Source organism: Oncorhynchus mykiss, chromosome 15, assembly GCF_057628025.1.
Source record: "Oncorhynchus mykiss isolate SJ-2025 chromosome 15, ASM5762802v1, whole genome shotgun sequence".
Lineage (NCBI taxonomy): Eukaryota > Metazoa > Chordata > Actinopteri > Salmoniformes > Salmonidae > Oncorhynchus > Oncorhynchus mykiss.
The window spans coordinates 74462672-74487623 of record NC_143036.1 but is presented as its reverse complement, the minus strand read 5'-3'; the positions used below and the strand labels follow the sequence as shown (position 1 = coordinate 74487623).

The following is a 24952-nucleotide window of genomic DNA, read 5'->3' as shown; positions in this document are numbered from 1 at the left end:
TGAATGGAACTCTTTACCAATCCATATTTCTCAGCTGAATGGAACTCTTTACCAATCCATATTTCTAGCTGAATGGAACTCTTTACCAATCCATATTTCTAGCTGAATGGACCTCTTTACCAATCCATATTTCTAGCTGAATGGAACTCTTTACCAATCCATATTTCTAGCTGAATGGACCTCTTTACCAATCCATATTTCTAGCTGAATGGACCTCTTTACCAATCCATATTTCTCAGCTGAATGGAACTCTTTACCAATCCATATTTCTAGCTGAATGGAACTCTTTACCAATCCATATTTCTAGCTGAATGGAACTCTTTACCAATCCATATTTCTAGCTGAATGGAACTCTTTACCAATCCATATTTCTAGCTGAATGGAACTCTTTACCAATCCATATTTCTAGCTGAATGGAACTCTTTACCAATCCATATTTCTAGCTGAATGGAACTCTTTACCAATCCATATTTCTAGCTGAATGGAACTCTTTACCAATCCATATTTCTAGCTGAATGGAACTCTTTACCAATCCATATTTCTCAGCTGAATGGAACTCTTTACCAATCCATATTTCTCAGGCAAAAAGTAAATCCACCTTCAAGAAAAAAATAAAAGAACATCTAATGCGATAGACCATATGACTGGACAGGAGGTAGAAAGAACATCTAATGTGGTAGACCATGTGACTGGACAGGAAATAGAAAGAACATCTAATGCGATATACCATGTGACTGGACAGGAAATAGAAAGAACATCTAATGCGATAGACCATGTGACTGGACAGGAAATAGAAAGAACATCTAATGTGGTAGACCATATGACTGGACAGGAAATAGAAAGCGTCAACTGAATGTTAAATGTGTTTCCTGTCAGGTATTTTAATTGTCTACTTGTTGAAAGTTTGAAGTCTTGTTTTGTGGTTGTTTGTAATGTCTTGTTAATTGGTGTTGGACTCCAGGAAGATTAGCTAGCGTTATGGCTTTAGCTAATTGGATCCTAATTTGTATTTTTTTTTATTTTTTTACAAATGACTTGGTATCAGGAGGATGAATTGCCTTGGGTTCAGGTTGTATGGATCAACTTGGTATCAGGAGGATGACTTGCCTTGGGTCCAGGTTGTATGGATCAACTTGGTATCAGGAGGATGACTTGCCTTGAGTTCAGGTTGTATGGATCAACTTGGTATCAAGAGGATGACCTTGAATCTCACTGCCCTGATGTTGGGCTGGACTTATTCATCTCAACAACTGGATCCTCTTGATGTGGACTTTATTCAAGTCCTGCGTTTCAAGACTCTCTTAGAACCTGATTTGGATCAAATTAGCTTTTAGTCTTTTATTTTCTATAGATGCTGCTTCCATCTGCGTCTGAAAGGATGGCAAAAGTATTGGTGTGAGTTCTAATGGTGTCTGAAAATAGACTTGTCACCAAGTTGTGAGAGACAGATTGTTTACATGTTTATCTCAGGGGAAAGACACTCAGCTGTTCCTGATTTGATCAATGTTGTCCAGTAAAACGTGTTTGTATGGTAGGCTAATGGGGCTCGCATGTTGTGTGCACATGTATGTTTCTATGTTGATCCCGTTATGCTCGGGTCCCAGGTTTACTGAAGCGTCTCGAGACAGACTTTGGCTACATTGGGCTGAGCCGGTGACAGACTTCCAAGTCTGTCTCAGCTAGAGCTTCAGGCCTGCCACACCACACACTCCCTGAGTTAAATCAACACGGCTGGTTACCCTGGCTGTTTAGAGCTCACTGGGGCCCACAAAACACACAACACGCACACACTTTTATGGTCTCTGTCGTAAGGAAAATTACCCACTGCTACACTCAACCAGAATTGAAAGTTGTTTTTTAACTGAGACCCCCTCTTTTTCGCTCTCTCTCTCTCTCTCTCTCTCTCTCTCTCTCTCTCTCTCGCTCTCTCTTTCTCCATCTCTCTCTCTCTCTCTCTCTCTCTCTCTCTCTCTCTCTCTCTCTCTCTCTCTCTCTCTCTCTCTCTTTCTCCATCTCTCTCTCTCTCTCTCTCTCTCTCTCGCTCTCTCTTTCTCCATCTCTCTCTCTCTCTCTCTCTCTCTCTCTCGCTCTCTCTTTCTCCATCTCTCTCTCTCTCTCTCTCTCTCTCTCGCTCTCTCTTTCTCCATCTCTCTCTCTCTCTCTCTCTCTCTCTCTCTCTCTCTCTCTCTCTCTCTCTCTCTCTCTCTCTCTCTCTCTCTCTCTCTCTCTCTCTCTCTCTCTCTCTCTCTCGCTGTTTCTCTCTCTTGATTCCTTGGCCTTGATCTTTCCACTAGACGCCCCCCTGCTCGATAATGAGGTGAAATGGGGGTCTCTGTTGGCCTCATGCTTCAGCTGGCACATTGATTTAATGTTCTCCTGTGTTTCTGCCCCCACAGGGAGTCAAGCCGGCCAGCTTTGACAAGGTAGCCATACCAGAAGTGAAGGAAATTATCGAGGGATGCATCCGCCAGAACAAAGATGAGAGGTGAGCTAGTGTGTGTGTGTGTGTGTGTGTGTGAGCGCGCGTGTGTGTGTACTGTACATAAACACACACCTTGGGGTGCTGTTAGTCCTTTCATCTGTCATTCACACACATGATGTTCAGAGTCTGAGGGTGTCCTGAAGGCCTTGGCCAGCCTGCCGCTTAGTTCTCCCTGAGTACTTAGTCCTACAAACAGGCCCCACACACACACTGCCACTCTGAATCGCCACATAAATCTCCCACAGTTTGTGGACAGAGTGTTTTCCTTATCCACTCTCTGTTCCTGTTGAACCAAAACAAGAGGAACTGAATCTGTATTACTGTCTCTAGCTGGCGACTGACTACCTGTGTCTGTCAAAACCCCTCATCACTGTTTAAATATGAATGTCACTCACGGTTTCCTTGACTACATGTCAGTTTTTGCCTAGAGCAGTATTCTTCAAAGTCGGGGTTGTGACACTGAAGTGGGGTCGCCAAAATAAAATACAAATTAACAATACTGAATATTTATGGGGCAAGAAACAAAAGTTTTAGAGAAAAGATCATTTTAAAGACACAGTTGTATGGAATAAATGTATTTATTGGTTTGTTTTCATTTGGATAAGAGTTGACAATGCAATGAATTGAAGGTTATTTGTTGATTTTTAAGGTTGTCATTAGATTTGGGGCAAGAGATTATTGGGAAAATAATGGGGTCCCCTGACATTCTACTGTACAAAATGGGGTCCCCGCTGAAAAAGCTTGAATGCCCCTGAACCTAGAGGGGGAACAAACGGACTTGTTTTGAAGAACACTTTTTTTGGTAAAGTTTTTATGAAATGTCCAATGCGATAGACCATATGACTGGACAGGAAATAGAAAGAACATCTAATGCGATAGACCATATGACTGGACAGGAAGTAGAAAGAACATCTAATGCGATAGACCATATGACTGGACAGGAAATAGAAAGAACATCTAATTTGATAGACCATATGACTGGACAGGAAATAGAAAGAACATCTAATGCGATAGACCATATGACTGGACAGGAAATAGAAAGAACATTAATGCGATAGACCATATGACTGGACAGGAAATAGAAAGAACATCTAATGCGATAGACCATATGACTGGACAGGAAATAGAAAGAACATCTAATGCGATAGACCATATGACTGGACAGGAAATAGAAAGAGCATCTAATGCGATAGACCATATGACTGGACAGGAAATAGAAAGAACATCTAATGCGATAGACCATATGACTGGACAGGAAATAGAAAGAACATCTAATGTGGTAGACCATATGACTGGACAGGAAATAGAAAGAACATCTAATGCGATAGACCATATGACTGGACAGGAAATAGAAAGAGCATCTAATGCGATAGACCATATGACTGGACAGGAAATAGAAAGAACATCTAATGCGATAGACCATATGACTGGACAGGAAATAGAAAGAGCATCTAATGCGATAGACCATATGACTGGACAGGAAATAGAAAAAACATCTAATGCGATAGACCATATGACTGGACAGGAAATAGAAAGAGCATCTAATGCGATAGACCATATGACTGGACAGGAAATAGAAAGAACATCTAATTTGATAGACCATATGACTGGACAGGAAATAGAAAGAGCATCTAATGCGATAGACCATATGACTGGACAGGAAATAGAAAGAACATCTAATTTGATAGACCATATGACTGGACAGGAAATAGAAAGAACATCTAATTTGATAGACCATATGACTGGACAGGAAATAGAAAGAGCATCTAATGCGATAGACCATATGACTGGACAGGAAATAGAAAGAACATCTAATTTGATAGACCATATGACTGGACAGGAAATAGAAAGAGCATCTAATGCGATAGACCATATGACTGGACAGGAAATAGAAAGAGCATCTAATGCGATAGACCATATGACTGGACAGGAAATAGAAAAAACATCTAATGCGATAGACCATATGACTGGACAGGAAATAGAAAGAACATCTAATGCGATAGACCATGTGACTGGACAGGAAATAGAAAGAGCATCTAATGCGATAGACCATCAGTTTTACTAGTCACTCTCATGAAGATTTACAGCCTTCATGTTTAACTACGTGTCAAACCTTAGAAGGCTTTGTTGATGAGTTTTTATGAAATGTTTCAGTATGTGAAAGATATACACTGGGTGTCTTTTTAAAGTTTGCATTTGAAGGTCAACGTGACTCAGTGAGGCCAGTTGAGTAGTGAATGATTTTGTCAATGAGTGAGAGCTGGAAAGACTGCTGTTCTCACACACACAACTGACAAATCAATATATCCCTCTGCTATACTGCACTGTGTTTGCACTATGAAGGCCGTCCAGTCCTTGAACTAAAGGGCAACAATTTTGCATTAGTGCATTGAAATATGAAATGTGGGGGAGGAATGCAAGCAATATTTGGTCATTTGTTGTCAGATGAAACCCCGGTGTGATGTTTCACTGATGATGCAGTGGAAAGACTGATGGTGACTTGGCTGTCTTTCTCTGGTGCCAACTGTTTAACGATGCATGAACACTGGGAGATCGTTAAAATCCCCGGTGCATAAATGTGCTTTTAGTAGCCAAGCCGCCAGTTGTATTAATACATCTCTGCTGTCTCCTACTAGTAGGATTCATCTCTGTATCTTTTATTGTCATTCTAATAAAAGTCTGTGTTTTGTATTATAGACATAATATCAGACAACACCCTGCAACAACAACCAAACTACACCCTTGAGAAAAGAGAAGTGCAGTAAAGCTTTTAATATGTGGTAGGATGTTATTCCCACGAGCCTAAGTATAATCAAGCCATGTTTTTTCCCTACTCTGGGTCCTTAATGATGCATGGTTGAGGTTTCAGACAGAACAATGGATAAAAAAAAGACTGACTTAAACTATGTTGTCTAACAACATCATTTGTATGTTTACTATTTTCAACTAAAGCCTTGGGTTTTTCCCCACTTTGTCATTATCCTGGTACTTGATACTAATGTTGCATGGTTGAGGTTTGTTAACTCAACGATGCATGGAAAGGCTGCACTGTGCAGACATTCTCACTGTGTTTGTTATCAAGACTCTAGCCTTGTTTTATCACACTGATTTATATACAGCTCTGTCTAAAGTACCAGAAGAATGACAGGTTAATGATTGAGGTTAACTTAACGATGCATGAAATGTATGACTTAACTATGCGGTCGGTCTCAACAATAATAGTATGTTTGCTATTTAAACTAGACTCACTAGTGCAGGGCTCTCCAACCCTGTTCCTGGAGAGCTAGCGTCCTGTAGGTTTTCTCTCCAACCCTGTTCCTGGAGAGCTAGCGTCCTGTAGGTTTTCTCTCCAACCCTGTTCCTGGAGAGCTAGCGTCCTGTAGGTTTTCACTCCAACCCTGTTACTGGAGAGCTAGCGTCCTGTAGGTTTTCACTCCAACCCTGTTACTGGAGAGCTAGCGTCCTGTAGGTTTTCACTCCAACCCTGTTACTGGAGAGCTAGCGTCCTGTAGGTTTTAACTCCAACCCTGTTCCTGGAGAGCTAGCGTCCTGTAGGTTTTCACTCCAACCCTGTTCCTGGAGAGCTAGCGTCCTGTAGGTTTTCACTCCAACCCTGTTCCTGGAAAGCTAGCGTCCTGTAGGTTTTCACTCCAAACCTGTTCCTGGAAAGCTAGCGTCCTGTAGGTTTTCACGCCAACCCTAATCTAGCGCAACTCAGGTTAGTTACAACTGGGGTGGGAGTGAAAACCTACAGGAGGGTAACTCTCCAGGCGCAGGGTCAGAGAGCCCTGCACTAGAGCATTCACTGTGTGGACCCAGTGGTGCCTACAGTGTGTTAGCCACCTGTAACAGTCATGGGATTCTCTTATCCTGTTCTTTGTGACATGTCAGACACTTGGCAGCCCTGTAGCCACCTGTAACAGACATGGGATTCTCTTATCCTGTTCTTTGTGACATGTCAGACACTTGGCAGCCCTGTAGCCATCTGTAGTCATGAAATACTGTGGAAGTCATGGCTCACATCAACACCATCATCCCAGACACTCTGGACCCTCTCCAATTCGCGTACTGACCCAACAGATGTTCAGATGACGCAATCTCTATTGCACTCCACACGGCACTCTCCCGCCTGGATAAGAGGAACACCTATGTGAGAGTGTTGTTCATTGACTACAGCTCAGCGTTCAACACCACAGTGCCCTCCTAGCTCAGGACATTAGGACTGAGCACCTCCCTCTGTAACTGGATCCTGGACTTCCTGGCGGGCCGCCAAAGGTGGTGAGGGAAGGCAACAACACATCTGCAACGCTGACCCTCAACACAGGGTACGTGCTTAGTCCCCTCCTGTACTCCCTGTTCGCACACGACTGCGTGGCCGCGCAATACCATCATTACATTTGTTGATGACACGACAGTGGTAGGCCTGATCACCAACAACGATGAGACAGCCAATGGTGGTCAATGACCTGACAGTGTGGTGCCACGATAACGACCCTTTTTCCCTCAATGTCAGCAAGACAAAAGAGCTGATCATGGACGACAGTAAACGGGGGGCTGAGCACGGCCCCGTCCATATCGACGGGGCTGTAGTGGAGCAGGTCGAGAGCTTCAAGTTCCTCAATGTCCACATCACTAAGGAATTAACATGGTACACATACCAACACAGTTGTGAAGAAGGCACGACAACGCCTCTTCCCCCTCCAGAAGGCTGAAAAGATTGGCCCTCAGATCCTCAAAGTTTTACAGATCAAACCATTGAGAGCATCTTGACTGGCTGCATCACTGCTTGGTATGGCAACTGCTTGGCATCCGACTGCAAGACACTACAGAGGGCAGTGCTCTACAGAGGGCAGTGCTCTACAGAGGGCAGTGCTCTACAGAGGGCAGTGCTCTACAGAGGGCAGTGCTCTACAGAGGGCAGTGCTCTACAGAGGGCAGTGCTCTACAGAGGGCAGTGCTCTACAGAGGGCAGTGCTCTACAGAGGGCAGTGCTCTACAGAGGGCAGTGCTCTACATAGGGCAGTGCTCTACAGAGGGTAGTGCTCTACAGAGGGTAATGCATACGAGCCAGTACATCACTGGGGCCGAGCTCCCTGCCATCCAGTACCTCTATACCAGGCCGTGTCAGAGGAAGGCCCTAAAAATTGTCCGACTCCAGCCACCCAAGTCCTAGACTGTTCTCTCTGCTACTGCACAGCAAGCGGTACCAGTGCACCAAGTCTGGAACCAACAGGACCCCTTCTACCCCCAAACCATAAGAATACTAAATAGTTCATGCAGACAGTCCAGGTAGCAATTTGGTCGACGCCCCTTTGCACTAACTCTTTTGACTCATAACATTATTATTATTTTTTTTAATGTTTTAACCTTTATTTATCTAGGCAAGTCGGTTAAGAACAAATTCTTAATTTCAATGACGGCCTAGGAACAGTGGGTTAACTGCCTTGTTCAGAGGCAGAACGACAGATTTTGTACCTTGTCAGCTCGGGGATTCAATCTTGCAACCTTTCGGTTACTAGTCCAACGCTCTAACCGATAGGCTACCCGCCGCCCCACATACACTGCTGCTACTGTTTATTATCTATCCTGTTTCCTAGTCATTTTATCCCTACCTATATGTACATATCTACCTCAAATACCTTGTACCCCTGCACATCAACTCATTACTGGTACCTCGTGTATATAGTCAAGTTATTACCTCGTACCCCTGCACATCAACTCAGTACTGGTACCTCGTGTATATAGTCAAGTTATTACCTCGTACCCCTGCACATCAACTCAGTACTGGTACCTCGTGTATATAGTCAAGTTATTACCTCATACCCCTGCACATCAACTCAGTACTGGTACCTCGTGTATATAGTCAAGTTATTACCTCGTACCCCTGCACATCAACTCATTGTTACTCATTGTGTATTTATTCCTGGTGTTATTATCTTTCTATTTTTCTCTACATTGTTGGGAAGAAGACCTGTCAGTCAGCATTTCACGGTTAGTCTACTCCCTGTTGTTTACCATGTGACAAATAACATTTGATTTGATTAGTTTTGTTGGTGCCTAGCCGGCCTACTTTACATTTACAGAGAGGCCTGATGATCCATCACCTTACTGGGGGTGTAAACACTGCATTCATCGATGAACTGACATGTTTTTGTGTGTCGGAAAGAATCCAACGTGTGTGTGTGTGTGTGTGTGTGTGTGTGTGTGTGTGTGTGTGTGTGTGTGTGTGTGTGTGTGTGTGTGTGTGTGTGTGTGTGTGTGTGTCTGTGTGTGTGTCTGTGTGTCTGTGTGTCTCTGTGTGTCTCTGTGTGTGTGTGTGTGTGTGTGTGTGTGTGTCTGTGTGTGTCTGTGTGTGTCTGTGTGTGTCTGTGTGTGTGTGTCTGTGTGTGTCTGTGTGTGTCTGTGTGTGTCTGTGTGTGTCTGTGTGTGTCTGTGTGTGTCTGTGTGTGTCTGTGTCTGTGTCTGTGAGAGAGCTCCTGTAGTTGTTTACCATGTTAGCTGTCACTGGCTCACCCTGTGCTGCACATGTATTCTACTCAGTCATGCATTAAACATCACTGTAATATAATAATGAACTTAGCAGACATGCACATTTATCCAAAGACACTTACACACACATTGTACACACACTCTTCTGACGAAGAGGAGTAGATTGGAGGATCGGAGGACCAAAACGCAGCGTGATAAGTGCCCGTAATGCATTTTAATAAAGACTATAGAACACTGGAACAAAACAACAAACGATGACGTGAATATACAAAACCGAAAACAGTACCGTGTGGACCAAACACTCACAACCCAAAAGTGAAGGCTACCTAAGAATGATTCTCAATCAGGGACAACAATTGACAGCTGCCTCTGATTGAGAACCATACTAGGCCAAACTCAAAAACCAACATAGAAAAACAAACAGACTGCCCACCCAACTCACGCCCTGACCATACTAAAACAAACATATAATAACAGAACTAAGGTCAGAACGTGACACACTTACCAGCTGAGCCTCACATGATAAGATGTCCTGAGAGGTAACATTGAGCCTTCAATTATGCCTTTTGTCTGAGTCATGGATAGTAAATATACCTAGTTATTATAGGATATCAGTTATGGATAGTAAATATACCTAGTTATTATAGGATATCAATTATGGATTGTAAATATACATGGTTATTATAGGATATCAATTATGGATTGTAAATATACATGGTTATTATAGGATATCATTTATGGATTGTAAATATACATGGTTATTATAGGATATCAATTATGGATTGTAAATATACATGGTTATTATAGGATATCAATTATGGATTGTAAATATACATGGTTATTATAGGATATCAATTATGGATAGTAAATATACATGGTTATTATAGGATATCAATTATTGATAGTAAATATACATGGTTAATATGGGATATAACTTATGGATAGTAAATATACAGTCGTGGCCAAAAGTTTTAAATGACACAAATATTAATTTTCACAAAGTCTGCTGCCTCAGTTTGTATGATGGCAATTTGCATATACTCCAGAATGTTATGAAGAGTGATCAGATGAATTGCAATTAATTGCCAAGTCCCTCTTTGCCATGCAAATGAACTGAATCCCCAAAAAACATTTCCACTGCATTTCAGCCCTGCCACAAAATGACCAGCTGACATGTCAGTGATTATTTTGTTAATACAGGTGTGAGTGTTGACGAGGACAAGGCTAAAGATCACTCTGTCATGCTGATTGAGTTCGAATAACAGACTGGAAGCTTCAAAAGGAGGGTAGTGCTTGGAATCATTGTTCTTCTTCTGTCAACCATGGTTACCTGCAAGGAAACACGTGCCGTGTTCAGCTGCGGGATCGGGGCACCACCAGCAAGCGCCAGGACCATCTCCTAAAGTTGATTCAGCTGCGGGATCGGGGCACCATCGTTACTTTGCACAAAAAAAGCTTCACAGGCAAGGATATTGCTGCCAGTAAGATTGCACCTAAATCAACCCAGTATCGGATCATCAAGAACTTGAAGGAGAATGGTTCAATTGTTGTGAAGAAGGCTTCAGGGCGCCCAAGAAAGTCCAGCAAGCGCCAGGACCATCTCCTAAAGTTGATTCAGCTGCGGGATCGGGGCACCACCAGTACAGAGCTTGCTCAGGAATGGCAGCAGGCAGCTGGGAGTGCATCTGCACGCACAGTGAAACGCAGATTTTTGGAGGATGGCCTGGTGTCAAGAAGGGCAGCAAAGAAGCCACTTCTCTCCAGGAAAAACATCAGGGACAGACTGATATTCTGCAAAAGGTACAGGGATTGGACTGCTGAGGACTGGGGTAAAGTCATTTTCTCTGATGAATCCCCTTTTCCAATTGTTTGGGGCATCCGGAAAAAAGCTTGTCTGGAGAAGACAAGGTGAGCGCTACCATCAGTCCTGTGTCATGCCAACAGTAAAGCATCCTGAGACCATTCATGTGTGGGGTTGCTTCTTAGCCAAGGGAGTGGGCTCACTCACAATTTTGCCTAAGAACACAGCCATGAATAAAGAATGGTACCAACACATCCTCCGAGAGCAGCTCCTCCCAACCATCCAGGAACAGTTTGGTGATGAACAATGCCTTTCCAGCATGATGGAGCACCTTGCGATAAGGCAAAAGTGATAACTAAGTGGCTCGGGGAACAAAACATCGATATTTTGGGTCCATGGCCAGGAAACTCCCCAGACCTTAATCCCATTGAGAACTTGTGGTCAATCCTCAAGAGGCGGGTGGACAAACAAAAACCCACAAATTCTGACAAACTCCAAGCATTGATTATGCAAGAATGGGCTGCCATCAGTCAGGATGTGGCCCAGAAGTTAATTGACAGCATGCCAGGACGGATTGCAGAGGTCTTGAAAAAGAAGGGTCAACACTGCAAATATTGACTCTTTGCATCAACTTCATGTAATTGTCAATAAAAGCCTTTGACACTTATGAAATGCTTGTAATTATACTTCAGTAACACTGAAGCAGCAAATTTTGTGAGAATTTATATTTGTGTCATTCTCAAAACTTTTGGCCACGACTGTACATAGTTAATATGGGATATAATTTATGGATTGTAAATATACGTAGTAATATAGTATAGGATATTAAGCCATAGTACTGGATGTCAGCACACAGCTCTATTGCAGTCCTTTAGGCCAGCCCACACAGAGTTGTGTAATGTCCTCTGTAAATAGGCTAATAGGTTAATCATGCACCATGCAGAACTTATTGAATGTAATAAAACCTGTTTTGGCCTTAATGCTAAACTCTACCATCAATCTCCCCCTCTCTTCCCTTCTCTCTCTCTAATCTCCCCCTCTCTTCCCTTCTCTCTCTCTAATCTCCCCCTCTCTTCCCTTCTTTCTCTCTTCTCCCCCTCTCTCTTCCCCTCTCTCTCTTCTCCCCCTCTCTCTATTGTCCCCCTCTCTTCTCCCTCTCTCTTCCCCCATCCCTCCTCCACTGCCACAGATATGTCATTAAGATCCTGCTGAGCCATGCGTTCTTCCAGGAGGAGACTGGTGTGCGTGTGGAGCTAGCCGAGGAGGACGATGGGGAGATGATCGCTATCAAACTGTGGCTGAGGATAGAAGACGTCAAGAAGCTGAAGGGAAAGTACAAGGACAACGAAGCCATCGAGTTCTCCTTCGACCTCAACAAGGACTTCCCCGAAGATGTGGCACAGGAAATGGTACGGTTTATTGTTGGACGGTGGATCGATTGATACCATGTATTTTTGTTATAAGTAATTGATCTGGTGATTTTAAAAACAGAACTGCAACATCGATGAAAACGGTGGCTGGATAGAGGTGTAGAAGCTCGTCACTGAGAGAGATGTTGTGGCGACTGTCAAAACAAGATGGACTAGTCATGGTTGTTCCTTCTCCTGTCCCAACAGGTCGAGTCTGGCTATGTGTGCGAGGGAGACCACAAGACGATGGCCAAGGCCATCAAAGACCGAGTGTCTCTGATCCAAAAGAAGAGAGAACAGAGGCAGCTGGTCAGAGAGGAGTTGGAGAAGAGGAATCAGAAGCAGCAGTATACCCTACAGGCAGCAGAGGCCCTCAGATCCCCCCAGCAGAGTCAGTTACACCCCCAGCCCCCTATAGCCCAGACTGAGAAGGAGGACCCAGAGATGGACCAGCAGCAGTACCAACAGGCCAACATCTCCATGACATGTATGTGGACTAGGCACAGCGTCTCACTCAGAGATGGGATTTATTTACAGTGCATTCGGAAAAGTATTCAGACCCCTTCAGATTTTGTTATGTTACAGCCTTAATTCAAAAAATGTATTAAATATATAAGAAATTGCATCAATCTACCCGGAATACCCCATAATAACAAAGGGAAAGAGGATTTTATACATTTTTTTGCTAATTTATTTAAAAAATGTAAACAAAACCTTTTTTACATAAGTATTCAGACCCGTTGCTATGAGACTCGAAGTTGAGCTCAGGTGCATCCTGTTTCCATTGATCATCCTTGATGTTTCTACAACTTGATCGGAGTCCACCTGTGGTAAATTCAATTGATTGGACATGATTTGGAAAGGCACACACCTGTCTATATAAGGTCCCACGGTTGACAGTGCATGTCAGAGAGAAAAAAAACAGCCATAAGGTCAAAGGAATTGTCCATAGAGCTCCAAGACAGGATTGTGTTGAGGCACAGATCTGGGGAAGTGGCCTCCATCAGTGGCCTCCATCATTTTTAAATGGAAGAAGTTTGGCACCACCAAGACTAGAGCTGGCTGCCTGTCCAAACTGAGCAATCAGGGGAGAAGGGCCTTGGTCAGGGAGGTGACCAAGAACCCGATGGTCAGGGAGGTGACCAAGAACCCGATGGTCACTCTGACAGGGCTCCAGAGTTCCTCTGTGGAGATGGGAGAACCTTCCAGAAGGACAACCATCTCTGCAGCACTCCACCAATCAGGCCATTGTGGTTGTGGCCAGGCAGAAGCCACTCCTCAGCAAAAGGCACTTGACACCTGCTTGGAGTTTGCCAAAAAGGCACCTAAAGGACTCTCAGACAATGAGAAACAAGATTCTCTGGTCTAATGAAACCAAAATTGAACTCTTTGGCCTGAATGCCATGCATCAGGTCTGGAGGAAACCAGGCACTGCTCATCACCTGGCCAATACCATCCCTGCGGTGAAGCATGGTTGTGGCCACATCATGCTGTGAGAATGTTTTTCAGCGGCAGGGACTGGGAGACTAGTCTGGATCAAGGGAAAGATGAACGGAGCGAAGTACAGAGAGATCCTTAATGAAAACCTGCTCCGGAGCGCTCAAGACCTCAGACTGGGGCGAAGGTTCACCTTTCAACAGGACAACGACCCTAAGCACACAGTCAAGACAATGCAGGAGTGGCTTCGGGACAAGTTTCAATGTCCTTGTGTGGCCCAGCCAGAGCCCAGACTTGAACCCAATCTAACATCTCTGGAGAGACCTGAAAATAGCTGTGTAGTGACGCTCCCCCTCCAACCTGACAGAGCTTGAGAGGATCTGCAGAGAAGAATGGGAGAAACTCCCCAAATACAGGTGTGCCAATAATGTAGCCTCATACCCAAGAAGACCTGAGGCTGTAATCGCTACCAAAGGGTCTGAATACTTATGTAAATGTGATATTTGTCTTTTTTTTTGCTTTGTCACTATGGGGTATTGTGTGTACATTGAGGGGGAAAAAACGATTTACTCAATTTTAAAATAAGGCTGTTATGTAATTTTTTTAATAAAAAGTGGAAAAATTCAAAGGGTCTGAATACTTCCCGAATGCACTGTAAACCAGGAATACAATGTAGTTGATATGGTATATCTCAATGGCTCGCTTGATCTGGATTTCTTGCTCGCTCTCTCTCACTCTCATTCACTGTGTATATATATACACAGTAGTGTGTGTGTGTGTGTGTGTGTGTGTGTGTGTGTGTGTGTGTGTGTGTGTGTGTGTGCTTGTTTCCACCTCTCTCTCCCTCCCTCTCCACTCCTTTCTCATCTGGTCACTGTGTGGGTTCTTGTCCCTTCCACCTACAGCTGACGGAGCGGTGGACAACGGCCAGGGTTCGTCCGTGTTCTCTGAGTCCCATCTGGGCCAGCTGACCATGTCCTATAGCAACATCCCTGCCACCCAGCAGCAGCAGGGCCAAACCCAGGCCCCCTCCCCCTCCCCTTCCCCCCAGCTGCAGCAACAACAGCAGCAGCTCAATGCCTACCAACAGCAGAACATGGTAAGTGACGAGTCGGAGGGATTCTTATATATTTTTTGCAGTTCTTAGGAAGGTAGAAGTGAAGTGAATTTCAGTGGAGTTTGTAGTTGTAATATGCATGAAGGTGATGTCTGAAGACTGGATTTGGAGCCAGTTCCCTTTTGAGATGAAGAGGTTCTCAGTCTTTGAAATGGAGCAACCTTCTTCCTTCCCGGCTGCCCTCTCTGTCAGGTTTGTCCTGTACTCCTTTATAATCCCACATCTGTTTGTGCTGTCTTGCCAACTCCTATGGTCATTGTTACACTAATCATGACAAATATAAGAGGAGTTGCCATTACAGCAGAGACTGTCTGACATCAGCCTACTGTAGTCCCACGAGTTCTTTAGTTTGACATTTCGGTCTTCTTGGTACCGCAGTGGTGGACCAGCAGCTGCGTTCTAACCCACTTATTCAGTAATGAATAAATGACAAACTCAGTGGCAATTTTCAGAGAGAACCAGAGGTCAGGTTTTACAATTCCTCTTTCAATAGTAACGCTGATGGTCTTGCTGTTTGCCAAGAGACTCCCAAACCAATGTCTGGAACAGGATTCTTCAGTGTATTGGGAGGAATAGGGCCTTTATAGAATATCAAATATTAAACTGGCTGTTAATTCATTCTTTTAATATGCTCTCATGTTTTCACTCAAGCTAATACAAGGAACAGGTATAGCTTTTAGTCATAAAACAATACCAGAGCATTTTTAGATTGAAAGTTAAAACCGAAGACCCAGAAAAATGGAATCCCAAACACAGTCACACAAGACGATTGAGCTACGCCCAAAACACACTAAGGAATCCCAAACAAATAGTCACACAAGACGATTGAGCAACGCCCAAAACACACAAATAAAGGAGTCCCAAACAAATAGTCACACAAGACAACGGTTGATCTACACCCAAAACACACAAATTAAGGAAGGACAAACCAATATGTTAATCTACACCCAAAATGTATAGCCTAGTCACAAATGAGCTGCCCTTCCTGCTCCGTAGGTACCCCACTAACAGAGCTTAACCCCACGGCCTCCCCTAAAGGTCAAGTCTAAAACCTATTTTCTAGAACCCATGTGCCATGTTCTATCCTAAAGGATTTAGAAAGATGTCTCACACCATCCTAAAGGGTTTAGACAGATGTCTAATTAACACCATCCTAAAGGGTTTAGACAGATGTCTAATTAACACCATCCTAAAGGGTTTAGACAGATGTCTAATTAACACCATCCTAAAGGGTTTAGACAGATGTCTAATTAACACCACCCTAAAGGGTTTAGACAGATGTCTAATTAACACCATCCTAAAGGGTTTAGACAGATGTCTAATTAACACCATCCTAAAGGGTTTAGACAGATGTCTAATTAACACCATCCTAAAGGGTTTAGACAGATGTAGAGTATATGAAGACCATCCCATAGGTTAGAAGCTCCAGTCATGCTCTTGGGTCTTCAGTCAGTGACTTACAGGTAAGTACCAGAATTAACTAGCCTTTAATCTGCCCAAAAGTGAGAACAGCTGCAAGTTTCTGAAATCAGTTACTCTGTGTGTTTTAGTTCCAGGAGTAACGTTTGGTCAGTTGTGTCTTCTACGTTTTCTTTAGTTTTAATGAATTGAACTGTTGTTTTGCCCAATGTCAGTTGGTTTGATTAGCATTTCTGAACAGAATGATGCATGTTGGAGAAACCAGAGTCACTCAGAAGTAAACAAACTCCATGCTTTGCGTTTGATTCCTTTTTCCCCCTCATACCTTCCACATTGCTGCATCCTCAGTTATCCCATGCATCTCGTTCTAGTACAGTACCCTGTTCCCCCCCCCTGCCCCAACCCATCACCCCCCAATCCCAACCAATCATTTATGGTACATATTATTCATAGTACTCATGTTGGTATTTCTCATTTTTTGTGTTGTTTGTATAGATATTAGGCAGTTAGCTGTGCAAGCTGTCAGGGCCTCCATCAATCCCATACGGTTTATTTTAGAGGTGCCATGCTGGTGTTTTTAGGCTCTCTGTCTGGCACACTGGCAGTCACCTCAGCCAGCCATCACTCATCAGTGTCAGACACACTGAATCACAAGCCTGGTTACTGGAGCCGACTCGGCCATCTCCATAGTGTCAGTGAATTATAGCTCACCTTCCTAAAGCTATGGAGCTGTCACCACAAACCAAACACCCGATGGCATATGTTAGACTGAGATTTCCAAGCTGTTCAAGCTTATCAAGAATTGTTTGCATTCAACGTGGATTACACATTAATTCCACCGTGTGTGTGTGTGTGTGTGTGTGTGTGTGTGTGTGTGTGTGTGTGTAGTCTTTGATAAGCTTGCATAAAAAGTTATTGGGCATGACAACCACAGCCACTTTAAATTCTGCAATCATTCTACCATTGTTTTTAGTTTTATTTGACCATCAAGTGCCATTACTTTACAGTGAATCAATCTGCTGAATGATAGTGGTAGAAGTGTTCAAATGATATTGCCATTGGTCCTAAATGACATATTTGACCTTGAAACAATGCCTAGCTGCTGCTATTTTTGACATCTGAATAAGCAACAACACAGCTGTATATCAATAAAACCCAACCTGAAAAAGGCTTGTGGACATATTTTGCAGTCCATTCTTACTTGTGTTTTTCATACTGAAAGATGGGATTGATTGGTGTGTCGATGCAGTCTGCTCCACTACTGTTGGGTTTTGTGTCATTTGAGATTATTTTATGTCTTCCTCTTTGTCAATTTATTTATTGTATGTTATCATCAAATGTTATTGGTTCCCTGTGTGATATAAATCACATCACTTCTTTTTAGTAAATCCCCTTTAACCGCTGTGCTATGTTGACCTGTTAAACATCTCATTGGATGTAAACAATGTTTTCACGAGTTCTATCAGCTATTATTCCTGGGCTGCAACAGAATTCAGTTCTGGAAGGTTCCATCAACAAAGCTGTGATTTACTTTGAGAATGAGTTCATAGCCCTTCATCTCTTGAAAGCCCTGTGCTGGGCCTAGCCTTTTAATAGTATCCTCTGCTATCTTATAGCCAGAGGCACAATAACCAGTAGGCTTCACTAGACTATAACCAGTAACCAGTAGGCTTCACTAGACTATAACCTGTAACCAGTAGGCTTCACTAGACTATAACCTGTAACCAGTAGGCTTCACTAGACTGTAACCAGTAGGCTTCACTAGACTGTAACCAGTAGCCTTCACTAGACTGTAACCAGTAGCCTTCACTAGACTGTAACCAGTAGCCTTCACTAGACTGTAACCAGTAGCCTTCACTAGACTGTAACCAGTAGCCTTCACTAGACTGTAACCAGTAGCCTTCACTAGACTGTAACCAGTAGGCTTCACTAGACTGTAACCAGTAGCCTTCACTAGACTGTAACCAGTAGCCTTCACTAGACTGTAACCAGTAGGCTTCACTAGACTGTAACCAGTAACCAGTAGGCTTCACTAGACTGTAACCAGTAGCCTTCACTGGACTGTAACCAGTAGGCTTCACTAGACTGTAACCAGTAGCCTTCACTAGACTGTAACCAGTAGGCTTCACTAGACTGTAACCAGTAACCTTCACTAGACTGTAACCAGTAGCCTTCACTAGACTGTAACCAGTAGGCTTCACTAGACTGTAACCAGTAGCCTTCACTAGACTGTAACCAGTAGCCTTCACTAGACTGTAACCAGTAGGCTTCACTAGACTATATAAACAGAAGAATTGACTAGGCACAGATCAAATCTAAATGCAACATTGTAGAGCTACTGTGGGATGAATAAGGAATAGCTTCATCAACCCCTAAACCAACTGTTCCCTGACCACTCTTGGCGGAACATTGATTTCGATTTTAGGCCATTGTGTAGAATCAGCAAGGTGAATGTGTCTGTGAATCATTGTATAGACAGAGCAGACTGCGCCTCTGGTAAACTGGCATTGCCAAGTCCCCTGTCAGGCAGCTGGCTACCTAGCTATATTTAGTTTCCTGCAGCAGAGCAGTACATAGTCTGTGGCAGTGATTTTCCTTTCAGCCACACTATGATTTAGAACACTGTCTGCGTCTGAAATGGCACCCTATCCCCTATATAGTGCACTACGTCTGACCAGGAGCCTAGATCTATATAGGAAATAGGGTGCAATTTTGGACACGGACCCTGAGATTGGTTTGAGGGTAGAATATCTTCTTAAATGCCCTAGATAGTAGTGCAATACCACTACATTGAATGGTTCTTATTCAGATAGTGTTTTCATTTTGAACAAAGCCGCAAGAAATAGATTAGAGCTGCTTTAGTGTTTTATTTGAGTCATCCTAGCTTGTTAATAAACACTTTAGATGACCTAGAAATGGCTCTAGTACTCACATCTCTAATTTGAGATTATAGATTATTTTTCCTTTTAATCAGTATTACTTACCTCTTATCTAACCTCTTTCTGTTCCCAATATGCTCTTGCCGGATTTTCTTTCTAACCTTCATACTCCCGTCTTCTAATGCCATGTGTCTTGTCTTTATTCCATAGTGTTTATCGTGTCCCGTGTTATCAGATCTTTCACCTCTGTTCACCCGTGTTTAGTTCACCCGTGTTTAGTTCACCTGTGTTTAGTTCACCCGTGTTTAGTTCACCTGTGTTTAGTTCACCTTGTGTTTAGTTCACCTGTGTTTAGTTCACCTGTGTTTAGTTCACCCGTGTTTAGTTCACCCGTGTTTAGTTCACCCGTGTTTAGTTCACCTGTGTTTAGTTCACCCGTGTTTAGTTCACCTGTGTTTAGTTCACCTTGTGTTTAGTTCACCTTGTGTTTAGTTCACCTTGTGTTTAGTTCACCTTGTGTTTAGTTCACCTTGTGTTTAGTTCACCTGTGTTTAGTTCACCTGTGTTTAGCTCACCCGTGTTTAGTTCACCTGTGTTCCATCCATTCTGTGGTTAATTGTCCTTCCCTCCTTCCTTCCGCCTGCAGCCTCTCTCACCACCTCCCCGCCACCGTGGCCGTAGCATGTCCGTTTGCGTCCCCTACTTTTCCTCCACCCCTCCTGCTCTGTCCTGCCTTCCCAACCGGCCCTCCACCCCTCCTCCGGTGCTCTCCGCCCCCCACTCCCCCTGCCGGGGGTCGGAAGACGGTGACACGTTTGCGGGCCGGCTCTCCAAGGCCCTGGAGAGTGTCCTGCCCCTGCATTCCACCCCGCCTCGCCCACGGCAACAACGCCGAGCCAGCCTCCCGGCGGTGTTTGTCAGCCCTGTATGTTAGAGCGGTGTGAACCAGGGTGTAGTCTGGTGGAGCTGGGACCGGAGCTCAGTAGGGATGTCTATGGGTATCTGAAACAAGGAGAGACGAGGGACAAAACAGTAGAGACATATAGAGAGACATAACAAATAGAGAACAGAAGATCAGATTATTGTGTATTCATCTTTAATCCACTTTCAGATACCTGTGAGTGAACCCTGCTGTTCTTCGCTTCAGGCCTCTTGCCAGGCGCCCTGTGCTCACATTAAATACAGACTGCCTGGCACTTTCCTTACTCTCCTAGTGAGACTGGTCAGACTGCTGCTACAGTACACTTCTCTACCCTTCTAGTGAGACTGGTCAGACTGCTGCTACAGTACACTTCTCTACCCATCTAGTGAGACTGGTCAGACTGCTAGCTGAACTACACTTCCCTTCTAGTGAGACTGGTCAGACTGCTAGCTAAACTACACTTCCCTCCGAGTGAGACTGGTCAGACTGCTAGCTAAACTACCCTTCCCTCCTAGTGAGACTGGTCAGACTGCTAGCTACACTTCCCTTCCCTCCTAGTGAGACTGGTCAGACTGCTACTACAGTACAATTCTCTACCCTTCTAGTGAGACTGGTCAGACTGCTAGCTAAACTACACTTCCCTTCTAGGGAGACTGGTCAGACTGCTAGCTAAACTACACTTCCCTCCCAGTGAGACTGGTCAGACTGCTAGCTACATTACACTTCCCTTCCCTCCTAGTGAGACTGGTCAGACTGTTTGCTAAACTACACTTCCCTCCTAGTGAGACTGGTCAGACTGCTAGCTAAACTACACTTCCCTCCTAGTGAGACTGGTCAGACTGCTAGCTACATTACACTTCCCTTCCCTCCTAGTGAGACTGGTCAGACTGCTAGCTATATTACACTTCCCTTCCCTCCTAGTGAGACTGGTCAGACTGCTAGCTACTTTACACTTCCCTTCCCTCCTAGTGAGACTGGTGATACTGCTAGCTACATTACACTTCCCTTCCCTCCTAGTGAGACTGGTCAGACTGCTAGCTACAGTACACTTCCCTTCCCTCCTAGTGAGACTGGTCAGACTGCTAGCTACACTACACTTCCCTTCCCTCCTAGTGAGACTGGTCAGACTGCTAGCTACACTACACTTCCTTTCCCTCCTAGTGAGACTAGTCAGACTGCTAGCTACACTACACTTCCCTTCCCTCATAGTGAGACTGGTCAGACTGCTAGCTACACTACACTTCCTTTCCCTCCTAGTGAGACTGGTCAGACTGCTAGCTACAGTACACTTTCCTCCTAGTGAGACTGGTCAGACTGCAAGCTACACTACACTTCCCTTCCCTCCTAGTGAGACTGGTCAGACTGCTAGCTACATTACACTTCCCCAATATGAACAACAACTCAAACAACACTTCAGTTTGTCATCTCAGCCCATTTTACTGGAGTCACAATACACAATATGAGATGTAGACTAAACTATTGAGTAGAGTACATTCAGTCAGATCTATGTACAGTAGTTGGTGTGGTCGCCTGTTTTATCCAGGAATCCACTAAAGTCTTCATTAAGCAGCAGGTACAATTTCAATTAGCATGAACATCATTCACTGTCAGCTTCAAAGGTTTAAACCCCCCCAAAATACACATCATGTAATATAATGTAATGACTTACATTATCGTCATGCTAGATAGTTTTGTAAATAAGGTGCAGTTTATAGTTAACCATTTAATGTCACAGTAGCAGCAGTCTGTTGATCTGAAAGGAAGCCGTCTTTGCCACATCTGCATTTAATTCCATACCTAGAAGCTATTACTCTCTGTCTGTACCTTCATCTTTTGGTTAAGTTCTTCATGGGTTTCTTTGCTAGGTTCTTGACTGACTTTATCCGTTGCAGGGATTAATGCATTAGCAGAAATATATAGCACTGCTACCTCTCTTGTTCTCTTTTGATATACCTCTTCACCCTCTTCTCTCTTTCTATCTCTCTGAATACTACAGTATTTAACGGTGCTTCTCTCCCCCATGAAGATGATGCATCTATCTATAATCTTATGTCACTTCAGCCGCAGTCTGTGACTCACCAGTACGGCAGTGGAGGAGGAGTCTGGGCCTCAGCAGGCCTTCCGGACCCCACGCCGCCTCTCTTTCTCCCCTCCATTCTGGAGCGCCCCATCTCCTTCTCACCGCCGCCTGCCTGCCCTCCCTCCAAGGCCTACAACGCCCAACGCCGCAAGAGCACGTCCATCTTGGAGGCCCATACGCGCCACTTCCAGCCTGCCTACCCCCGCTACGCCAGCAGCCTGCACCCCTACCACCCGGGGATGGAGGGGCTGGGCGTGGGTGGAGGAGGAGGAGTGGATGGGCACCTGGGAGTGGATCCCTCGTCCCTCTTCATGGTGCCTGGCTACGGTGCTCCAAGGCTGGGGTCAGTTGGAGAGCCCATGCACCAGCACCTCCAAGGTCAGTCCCTCCAGGACCCTCTGTACGGTTACAAGGACGTGAGGGCGGAGCAGCAGGAGGAGGTGGTGGAGGCTGTGCGGAGGCTGAGTCTGAACCAGGCAGCGTTGCTGGATCACTTCGAGGCCATGGCCTATGGGGGCTACCCCATGACGGCTCACCAGATCAACCAGATCAGCTTCCACCAGCAGATGCAGGCTGCGGCAGCCGCCAGCCTGGCCGTGTACGACCCTCCACAGCCGGCCTACGCCCAGACCTACCACCCCCACATGCAGAGTCACATGCGCCTGACCCACAGCCCCATCCCTCAGCTGCCACCCATGAGCACCTTGGGCCCGCAGGCCTCGGGTACTACCGATGGGTACCAGCTGCAGCACTCCGCCTCCTTCCCCCAGTCCGCTCCCCCAGTCATGGAGCCCCCGCAAGGCAGCGTGTTCGAGTTCCACGTCCAAAACATGGCTACTGCAGCGGCCGCCGCTGGGGCCGACTCTGGCGTGCTGGCCTCTAGACTGTACCGGGCTCGCCGCGGCTCCATGGACCTCAACCTGGAGGAACAGGGGGGACCAGGAGGACAGTCGGGGGGGTCTGGGACCTACAGCCGCCTGCAGCCAGTCACTGAGGAACTGTACAGCTACATCAGCCCTGAGATGCCTCTCCCTCCCGGGAGCCTGCTACTGCACCAGGGCCAGAAGGACTGCAGCCCGGAACCTTCCAGTGACTCCATGGCCTCCTCTGACTGTGGAGAGTTCCACTCTCCTCCTCCCCAGTCTGGGGCCTCCTCGGCCGCCCAGTCCATCCCACACACCTTCTACGGGGCGGAGGCCGGGGGGAGGGACGCCACTGCAGAGGGCCAGGGAGTGGGCCACCCCCCCAGCCAGCAGACCTTTCTGTTTGTGCCTCCCTCCGAGTCCCCAGGGCGTCAGTCCTCTCACGTCAACATACTACACACCACCTGGGCCCGACAGACGAACGTCCAACCCGACCTCTCGTATCACGAGTTTCCTCTGGCCATGCAGGGAAACCCTGGGCTGGTACTTAGACCATCACTTTCTTATTCGATAGCAACCCTCAGCCGTCTACCCTCCACACCAACCCTGTCTTTATCACTTACCTGATTCATTTTGTTTCGTGGTTGTGGTTTTAACCCTTTCCAGCCATGACTGCCTACACTCAAAGGTCCTTTTTAGGAGGTGCTAGTCTTCAGGAAACAACTAGAAACCTGCTGTTTAAATCCCCTAGTTCTGTTGACTTTATGTTCTCTTATCACCTACGGAATTATTTGCATCGGTCTCTTAGAGTAAGTAAGATTTTGTATGTATGTTCATATATGTAATTATATGGAAAGATGTGTGTTTGTATTGGTATACAGTGAGGTAGAACTGCATATTGTACATACGAATTCAAAGTCGAATTGGGCCTTATTTAATATTCCAAAAACACCAAATTGTCAAGACACTACTGTATGGGAATGGGATCATTGTTGTGAGTAATAATCACAGACTTGTTTCCACATGGCTTTGAGGATTTGTATGATCCAACACACAAACATACAACAAACGGGGGGTTTAGACCGGTTTAACTGTTCATCTGAAGCTTACATTATTTACATCATAAAAATGTTTCTTTAAATTTAATTTTATTTTATTTGAACAGTTTGTACAGTAGCTCTGTCTAGTTGGCTGGAAATGGTTAAAACGGTATTTCTATCATTTATTATCTGTTGCCAAGGACACCAATCCCAGTAACAGTTCTATTGGAGGTGTTGCAGCACGTCACGTGCCATATAATCAGCCAGCGACCAATAGGAAGACTTTACACTCAGCTGATATCCAAGATAAATACTTTACACTCAGGGGTCAGAATTCATCCATTAACCCTTAGAATGCTGACATGATCAGTCATCCCGCAGCCTCATCTTTTGTTCTGAGCAGTGCTCTTCTTTCTCGCTTCTTTTTATGGTTTTATTTTGCAATTTTATTATTATTTGTTGTTTTATTTTCATCTGTTCTTCTTCCTACGAAATGCTTTCCGCTCCTAAAGCCTCTCGTTTTCAGTGGTAATGTCCTGAGAACAGGGGATGGCAAGGTAGGTGGTCAGCCTGGTGCAACTATACTTGTGTGAGCTCACTCTCTAGTGAGTGGTTGAGCTGAGCTTGGGAACAAGTATACTTGTCTGCAGCCTTCTAAGGGTACTTCTTAGGGTTGGTTCAGAAGCTAAATGTAATCATTACATGGAATGTAAAGGGTTTCAATCAACCAGCAACAACAACAAAAAACAGGTTTTATTTGAGTTTTTTTCTAAATATATTTAAAGGACACAACCTGCTTCTTCTATGTGCTCTGTTGAGCAATAACATTCACAATGTAATGAATCATCTAGGAGCCCTACCACGTGCATGAAGCCTACTCACTCCCCCCAACTGGCCCAGCAGTGGATTTTGTTACCTGTTATAGTTACCTGTGGATGTACATGCATACACAAGGAGTCTTGGAGATTCTCTGGACAGTCAGAGAGGGGATACTTTGTGTATGTACAGTACAGT

The 24952-nt window shown here is 44.8% G+C and overlaps 1 protein-coding gene across 23 annotated transcripts in view; it reads left to right on the top strand.

Moving 5' to 3' along the window:
- Positions 1 to 24952, top strand: part of LOC149978189 (serine/threonine-protein kinase WNK1-like) — a 167701-nt gene that overhangs the window by 105970 nt on the left and 36779 nt on the right. For 17 of the 23 annotated variants that reach the window (XM_090201203.1, XM_090201200.1, XM_090201189.1 and 14 more), the window contains 5 exons: positions 2397 to 2485; positions 11962 to 12181; positions 12389 to 12668; positions 14524 to 14717; positions 22017 to 23441. In XM_090201203.1, coding sequence (XP_090057329.1) covers positions 2397 to 2485; positions 11962 to 12181; positions 12389 to 12668; positions 14524 to 14717; positions 22017 to 23441 — 2208 coding nt within the window. The remainder of the gene's footprint in view (positions 1 to 2396; positions 2486 to 11961; positions 12182 to 12388; positions 12669 to 14523; positions 14718 to 22016; positions 23442 to 24952) is intronic. The other 6 variants (XM_090201209.1, XM_090201208.1, XM_090201207.1 and 3 more) reach the window with 1 other exon arrangement.